This window comes from Stomoxys calcitrans, chromosome 1 (assembly GCF_963082655.1).
Source record: "Stomoxys calcitrans chromosome 1, idStoCalc2.1, whole genome shotgun sequence".
NCBI lineage: Eukaryota > Metazoa > Arthropoda > Insecta > Diptera > Muscidae > Stomoxys > Stomoxys calcitrans.
In genome coordinates, this window is record NC_081552.1 from 155,833,729 (window position 1) to 155,842,548 (window position 8,820).

General features: G+C 38.9%; 1 protein-coding gene across 3 annotated transcripts; it reads right to left on the minus strand.

Moving 5' to 3' along the window:
* Positions 1-3,690: 3,690 nt before the first annotated feature.
* LOC131998532 (uncharacterized) lies at positions 3,691-6,776 on the minus strand. 3 transcript variants are annotated; one of them, XM_059370891.1, is made up of 7 exons: positions 6,542-6,776; positions 6,132-6,473; positions 5,896-6,065; positions 5,541-5,829; positions 4,415-4,463; positions 4,226-4,342; positions 3,691-4,165 (listed from the first exon to the last, which is right to left on the minus strand). In XM_059370891.1, exons 1-7 carry the CDS (start codon positions 6,552-6,554, stop codon positions 4,051-4,053), a joined length of 1,095 nt encoding a protein of 364 aa, XP_059226874.1. In that variant the 5' UTR covers positions 6,555-6,776; the 3' UTR covers positions 3,691-4,050. The 3 variants fall into 3 exon arrangements, with proteins under 3 accessions (XP_059226874.1, XP_059226875.1, XP_059226873.1); XM_059370892.1 differs by having other exon boundaries at positions 5,896-6,442; positions 6,542-6,775; XM_059370890.1 differs by having other exon boundaries at positions 5,896-6,473; positions 6,542-6,773.
* Between the last annotated feature and the right edge of the window lie 2,044 nt (positions 6,777-8,820).

Here is an 8,820-nt window from a genome sequence, read left to right on the forward strand (position 1 = left end):
ACATTGTATGATAGAAGAGCTCGCTTTGCTTTCGGCGACTGTAAAAGACCGACCCCATTTATTCGGTGGATTTTATTGCCTGAAGAAATGAAGTGGTAACCAACTTGCAGATCCATAGTTCCGGATTTCACTTAAACAACGGATGTCTAGGTTGTAGTTTGACATTTCGTTCAGGACTTGGGTGATGTTGTTGTGACCACATTTATGTGGAGGTGGCGATTCTCGTCAAGATCCTGTAGGTGAGCAAGCTCGTTCCGGCGCAAAGGACCGATCGCCGCGGGAACAGTGTGGCCATTGGTTATTTAAAGGCGCCAATAACTCGCCTTTTCATATCGAGCATTATAGGCACTCAGTACTTGTGCAAGAGCCGGTGCCACCCGACCTCTCACTGAGACTCTGCACTGGACACCGCTGATTGTCCGCGACTGCAAATACAGCTACTCCGTATGGAGCATTTCACTATCCGCAACAGTTAAGCTTCTCGTGACAGTAATGACCACCACACAGATCCGAACTAAATGTTCCTGCTTGTGTGGTGCTCACAGCTATCCCATGCCGGGCTAGACTTTGTAATGCCTCGATGCTTCTGAGAGAGTTCTGACGTTCCATGTTCCAATCATAAACCTTGTTCTGAATCCATAGATCGTCATCGGGGGTTTGTGAGTTCCATTATTTATTGTTGATGTTTCTGTAATCGTGATTTTTAGAGAGAACATGTTGTCTTGGCATAGGCGGAGCGGTGAGGACCACGCCCACTAGGGCACTGGGGACTATTCTAGGTATCCGACCCATTGAAATACAAATTAAGTGTGAGGCAGCCACTGCGGCTCTTGGATTGACGGAGCCCAAGTATTGCCATCTGGAAGATCATGTTACACGGATGGATCAAAGCTAGAGGCTATTATTGAAAGGGAGTAAGAAAGAGGTCAGTATAGCTATTGGTATCATAACGGGACACATTGGACTACGAGCTCACTTTTGTAAAATCGGTGCGTCAAGTGATAGCATGTGTAGGGCATGCGGGAAAGATGATGAGACGTTGGAGCATTTCCTTTGTCATTGCCTGGCTTTCGCGTCTAACAGATACCCGCACTTAGGTGGAGACACAAACCAGACATGAACCAACTTAGGGGAGTGGTATTGAAAACAATTAAGGATTTTATAAGTAGCACGGAACTCCTAACTTAACATTTTCTTTTTTTTAGGGTACTTTATAGTTTTCAGAACGCACAACAAGCCGATTACTGGCTTAGGTGTATGCCCATAGTGGCATGTGGCGGATTAATATCTGCACCCTCTTTTCAATCTAACCTAACCTTATCTAACACTCATAGAATAAAGTTTGCTTAAAATAGCAAACACTGTCGGCCGAATATTAGTAGTAAATTTTGCTGTTATTTTGGCAGTAGTTCTGCAATTTCAGAGTAGCAGGCTTACTGCTGAACAGTCTGTTGAAATAAAATACAAATGTAAATGCGTGTCTCAATGGATATTTATAATCACCACTGAATGTATTGCAAATTGCAAATTTTGCCCATGAACATTCCACTAAGGAACAGGGGCAAACTTCTCACATATCAATGAGTGCAGTCCGATTCAAGTTTAAGCTCAATGATAAGGGGCCTCCTTTTTATAGCCGAGTCCGAACGGCGAGCCGCAGTGCGACACCTCTTTATAGAGAAGTTTTACATGGCATAGTACCTCACAAATGTCGTCAGCATTAGGAGGGGAAAACCACCGGTGAAAATTTTTTTCTGATGGTCTCGCCAGGATTCGAACCCAGGCGTTCAGCGTCATAGGCGGACATGCTAACCTCTGCGCTACAGTGGCCACCACTGAATGTATACTTTCCATAATATTTTTTCTTTAAATTTAGATACAAGAGGCCATGCCAGTCATCTACACATTAATAGAGCAATAACAAAAAATGCGAGCGAGCCACGTTCTGAAATGTATACGAATGGATGGATCAGATAACTTTTTTACAGTAATATTCCACAAATTAAATCATCTTAAAAATCTAAAAAATACCTAAAGTAATCAAAACAAGTAGCAGGTAAACATAAAACATAGCATAACTTTTTTCAGCAGATTTTTGTACTTGAATCACTAGATTTTGTTTGCTGATTTAGCTGACCGAAATATTTGCTAATACAGCAGCCATGTTTGCTGAAACAGCAGTTGTGTCTTCTTTCCCATTTTCAGCAGACAAAAGCTGCTGTTTTAGCAAACATTTTTGCTGTTTTTAATAATAAATTTGGTTGAGTGTACAGTCGAAATCGGCTGATAACCTGATATAGCTGTCATATAAACCGATCTCCCAATTTGACACGCTAAGTCACTGGAGGGCGCAATTTTTACTCGATTTGCCTGAAATTTTAGATGGGGTATTTTTCTATGACTTCTTACAGCCATGGCAGGTACGGTCCATATCGGTCAATAACTTGATGTAGCTCATATATATTGAAAAAGTCATTCGAGGAACTTGACAAATGCGATCAATGGTGGAGGGTATATAAGATTCGGCCTGGCCGAACTTAGCACGCTTTAACTTGTTTATATTTATTTATTTTTGTTTTTTTTTACTTTTTGATGCTGCCGGACTGCCAAAACACTATTATAGGCATCAATTGATAAAAGTTGTCATATATAATACAATTGGAGGCCACCGTTAGAGGTTAGCATGTCCGCCTATGACGCTGAACGCCTGGGCTCGAATCCTGGCAAAACCATCAGAAAAAATTTTCAACGGTGGTTTTCCCCTCCTAATGCTGGCAACATTTGTGAGGTACTATGCCATGTAAAACTTCTTGTACTCATTGATATGTGAGAAGTTTACCCCTGTTCCTTAATGGAATGTTCATGGGCAAAATTTGCATTTTCCATATATAATACAAAGCTTTATTTTGGTTGCGCTGTCAGACTCCATCTCAACCAAACGTAAATTGTTATCCGTAATCAATCCATTGGGTGTAAACTTCTCTACTAAGTGGTGTCGCTCTGCGGCAAGCAGTTCGGACTTGGCAAGAAACTTTGTCGAACTTAAACTTATTTTCAGCATAAACTTGTATAAAACAGAAGTATCCCCGCTATTCCTTAATGGAATGTTAATCCTCAAATTTGCATTTTGAATATTGAAGTATGAAATAAAACACAATGCCACTTCCTTCACTTGGTCAGGAAAAGAAAAAGGATATCCGTAATCGAGCCATTTGGTGTAAACTTCTCTACTAAATGGTGTCGCTCTGCGGCAAGCCGTGCAGACTCGCCAATAAACTTGTATCGAACTTAAACTTAGTTTGAGCTTAAACTTGTATCGAACGGAAGTATCCCCGCCGCGTTAATCCCCAAATTTGAATTCGCATATTGAAGTATGAAATAAAACACAACGCAACTTCCTTCACTTGGCCAGGAATAGAAAAAAGAATGGCAATTCTTGTTATTCCATTTGCAAAACATCGAAATATTTTTTCTAAACACATAATTCACAAAACATATATGTACTTTATAGGAGAAACAAAAAACTATTTTTCTTCAAATGTATTAATAGTATTAAAGTATGATTCTTAGCGATTTTCATATCAGACTACACTTCATTTAACCTTCGTAAGGATGTAAGGATACACCTTATCTCTTACCATTTGTTTATTAGTGGCCAAACCTTTGCAAAAACTATGCCAAGATAAGCAGTTATTCAACTAAATTCACTTTATTCAGTATTTTTTGGGTTGAAAGAGAAAGAAACAAATATTTAATTAGCGAAAAGTATTAACACTAAAACGATTAAAGTATTTGAAATATAGATAAGGTTTATCATTAAAAAGTATGATAGTAACTTTGATTTGACATCTAGAGTAGGTCCTTTACAGCCTTACTGATTTTCGAAGCACATTTGGTTTGATTTTTATGTTTTGGGCTCTAACTATAGGACTTGCATGTGGCAACCATACAAGCGGTGTGTTGACTTTTTGTCGTCCACCATTCGTACCACAAAATGATCCTGGTTTCGATGATGAACTTTTATTTTCGTGAGTACCGTTGATATGCACTTCAGAATTCTGTTTTTCTGGGAGCCTTTCGTGAATGTTTACGCTTAGAATGTTTTGATTGTTTCCGTTTGGCTTTTGTAGACTTCTTTTTTGTCGAAATATCCTGCTGCTGTGGTCTGTTAAAAGTAAAGAAAAAAAACTGTAAGGCGATAAATGCAACAGATTTTGAAACATACTTTGACTTGGACAGAATATCTTTTTTAGCTTTAACCACGAGTTCCTTATCTGCGACTACTTCAGCATCCAACTTGCATGTTTTCTTAGATTCCTTAGATCCGTCCAAGGCGTTCTTGCTGCAGAAAAATTGCAATTCGAAATCTTTAGTAACGTCATATGCATGTATGTAAAATTTCCTTGAATCTCACCTAAACTGGTTTTTGCCAGAAACTTTTTCTAATGAAACCTGCTTGTTACCTAAAAAAATAAATAAATAATGGATGTAATCACCTTTGACAATAAGCAGTAAAACTTTATGTTCAACCCGGCACGGGATAGCTAAGCTGGGAGCTACCGCCCGCGTCCAGAGGTTGCGGATAGTGGAATGCTCCATACGGGGTAGCTGCAACTGCGGTCGCAGACAATCAGTGGTATCGGGTGGAGAGTCTCAGTGAGAGGCCGGGTGGCACCGGCTCTTGCTTAAATACTGAGTGCCTATGATGTTGTTTTTGGCGTCTTTAAATAACCAATGGCCGTCATGTTGCCGCGGCGATCGGTCGTATAGATCAGAACGAGCTTAAAGAGGATCCCCACCTCCACATGCAAATGTGGCTACAACAACAACAACATGTTAAAATATTGCAACATCTGGAATATCTGTTTTCAGTTAAATAAAAAAAAACAGTTTTTATAGCCAAGTTGGAAAAATGCACAGTGCTCGGGTCTATTTTTAATTAATTTCCTAATTAGACTGAAATTTTCAGTTGTGGATCTTTTGCCAACTAAAATTTCTCTATAAAGATGTATCGCTCTGCAGCACGCCGCACAGTGGCAAATTTGACCCCAAGTGTTTTTTATATCAACTTATGTAGTTTTGATATTTATAGTTTTTGAAATATTTTTTCAAATTGATATACGTAAGCTTCCCTATCGATTTCTGGCCTGCTAATGAAAATACAAAAATTTAATTCAAACCATTAAGCTCGAGATCTTTTGTGTTCAATTTATCGTCGTTTATTTCCCGATATTTCGCAATTTCATTTAATTGCATAGCCATTGCGAAATATCGGAAAATAAACGATGATTAATTGAACACAAAAGATCTCGCGCTTGATGATTTGAATAAAATTTTTATATTATTAAAGAGAAGACCGAAAAAACTAAACCAATTATTTATACATTTTGCATGTGCTCAAATCAATTGTATTGTATAATTGTGTTGGCCCGCTCAATGTTACCTTTTGCTTACTTGCATATAACAAGTATAAAAATTCAAAGTAAGGATAAGGATACCATCATACAAACAAAGTAAAGACTATAGACTTTTAGACTTACCACCTTGTGCTGCTTCCGTTTTGCCCATCATGTGCGAATGGATTTGTAATTTGACTTCATCAACATTAATTATCTTTGGCGTGTTTTCTACCGATATATTACTGCTATTTTTCAAGGTGGAATTGTTAGTTATTGACGTTTCTCTCATTAACTCTCTAGATTTCTTAACAGATAAATCAAAAGGTACGTCATCTAGGCGATGCTCTTGGTAAAGCATCTGTTTTCCATGGGGCAAATGCAGCACAGAATTTGCACCAAAGTGCACAATTGGACGTTTTGTTATGTTATGCTGCAAAATAAAAGAAATTTTAAATCAACTTGTGTACTACAATTACAAATGATTTTCAATACCTACCTTGAAATAATAGTTGTCTTTGGATTTTGCATTGGACTTGGACCCCATTGTTCTTTGAGTCATATTCTGTTTGTTGTTTGTATCAAAACAACTATCTTGGCTTAATTGACTTGGAATTTGAAAATCAATGACATTTTCATAATTTTGGGCCACAACACGCAATTCATCTTCTATCTCACATTTGATTTTTTTAGCTGGACTGCATATAATTGGATCAACACGTTTATGTTTCTTACCAACACTTGTATGCGGTTGCACTTCTATGACTTGTTCTACGCGTTCACCATCTTGCTTAATTTCAGTTCCTTTTTTATAGAAAAAAGAATGACAAAGCTCTTGGTCTGTCGTCGTTGAGTTTGCATTTGAATTTTGATTTCCTTCTAACTCAGGGGATGAAGAAAAAATCGTTTGTGGCGAAATGTTAATCTTGGCCATACTGGATTTAATATTAACAGCCAGTTGTTCGATATTTGCTAAACTTTTCGGATTATGTCCATTAATTAAATATTTGTATGATCGATACGGCTTCTGGGACAAGCGTAAAGATCTACGACAGGGTTGGGTCGAATTCACAGATGCTGTGATAAAAGTTTGAAACTCAATTATTGAAACTAAACATTTTTCGTATATTGTGGCAAACACTTACATTTTCGCTTCATTGTTTTTTATTTTAGAATTTGTATTACAGCTTACCAGTGTATGCTTTTATAAACTGTCGACTAGTCCGAAGCGTTCACATTTCAATATAACGGCTTTTCGCAAACGCCATGGTATTTTGTACAAATAGTGATTGGCAGCCCTGATAGCTGTGAGTATACCTCTCACTCTCAGTTACGTTATTTAACAAATCATCTTTTTCTTTTTTGTTTGCAAATGGCATTCAATGCATTGGAATAAGATAACAATATTTCTATATTGGTTCATGATAACCATTCGTTGTAAACTTTCAAAAAGAAGAAGAAAAAAGTTTAACTTACGGACTGTGCCAAATGATAACAATTTACTATAGTGAGAGTTAAAAATGTTCTGCTTAACATTTGCTTTCCCTGATGAAAAAAGTACATTTTGTTGTGCTAAACGATGTATTGCTATTTTAAATCATCAAAACTGATGGTAAATCAACATTAAAAAGAATTTCAGTGCAAAGTTGTCCTATGGTTCAATTGTGTAATCTTTGGCGAAACAATTAAAGATAGTCTCATCTGTACAACAACCACAAAGCATATGGTGCAATCCACCATCTTGTCATCAAGATGTCATTTCAAATTTGCCTGTGAATTTAAACACAAAACTGACATCTTAATACCGTCAAACTAGCCAAATGTTTTCACATGCTCGCGTATGACCACCTTTATTAATCCACCTTGAACGACAATCGTTGAGATTAATTTTGCGACAAAAATATCGTTTGCACTAACGATTATGCTATTCCCTCAATCCCATGACAGCCGAATGTACGTATCGGATTGACACGATGGATTCCTTCAACGGCAAGGGCTGCCGCCTCAGTGTAAAACACACAGCTACAACAACAATGAAATATGACCAATAGTAAACTATTCAGTGTCAACATAGAGCACCAGCAAGCTCTCTCCATCCAGCTCTATCGTTGGTCAAAGCCTTAGACTGTTTACACGATACATAGGTTGATTCCAACTCTCTTTTCGTGCAGCGGATCCATGTGTTTTTCGAGCATGCCCTTCTTCGCTGTCCTTGCGAGTTCTAGTCTAGGACATTCTCGCTATACCATCGCGCGGTCGGCGTAGGATATGACCCAACCAGGTCCATTTTCTCTTCCGGATTTCTACATCAACAGGGGAAGTGTTTGTTCTTATTTGCAATTTCTGATTTGCAATACGATTTGGCCAGTAAATTCGAACTATTTGTCGCAGGCAGCGATTTATAAAAACTTGCATTTTGCAAATAGTCGCTTGTGTCAAGCTCCAAGTTGTATCATGTAATAAAATAGATTTCACATCATTGTTCAAGATTCGGACTTTTGAATTATGTGAGATGTCACTGCATCTCCAAACTTCGTTGAGTTTAAGAGAGTCGCTTCTAGCCTTGTTGATACGTACGCGTATGTCTGCTTCCGATCCTCTGTCCTTTGTTATTTTGCGGCCAAGATAGGAGAAGTTTGTCGACGTCTTCAATGACATGGTCGTTTATAGTGAGCGGTGTCAAATTTGATGTTCTTATCCTTATCAATTTCGTCTTTGCTTTCTTTATCTTCAGGCCTACTTTGGCAGCGTTTTCCTTCAATCGTTTCAATTTCGCCTTTATGTGCTCAAAGCGATGCGCAAAGAGGCATATGTCATCCACGCAGTCGATGTCTCCAAGGAAGTCGTTTATGCCCCAGCGTATGCCATATGGGGCCTCAGCAATAGCTGCTTCTAATACAGAGTCGCTCGAAGTCGATGAATAAAAGGTATAGGTGTGTATTAATTTTAGTTTATGTGGTCGGCACAAGAACGTCTGTTGCTTCCTCGAAATGCTGTCAAGTGCAGGCGAAATACGCTGCAGAAGAAGACTTGTCGTCACTTTATTTATAGGGTTTACACTGGGAGAGGTCACCCTTCTTTGGTCCCGGCACGGGATAACTATGAGCACTACACAGGCTGGAACTTTGAGCTCCGATCTGTGTGGTGTTCATTGTTATCACGAGAGGCTTAGCCGCGAGCTTCCGGGCGCGTCCACAAGTTGCGGATAGTGGAATGATTCATGCGGAGTAACTGCAATTGCAGTCGCGGACAATCAGCGGTATGGAGCGGAGAGTCTTAGAGGCCGAGTGACACCGGCTCTTGCACAAATTCTGAGTGCCTATGATGCTCGATATGACAAGGCGAGTTGTTGGCACCTTTAAATAACCAATGGCCATGATGTTTCCGCAAGAACCGGAACGAGCTTGCTCACCTATAGGAGCTA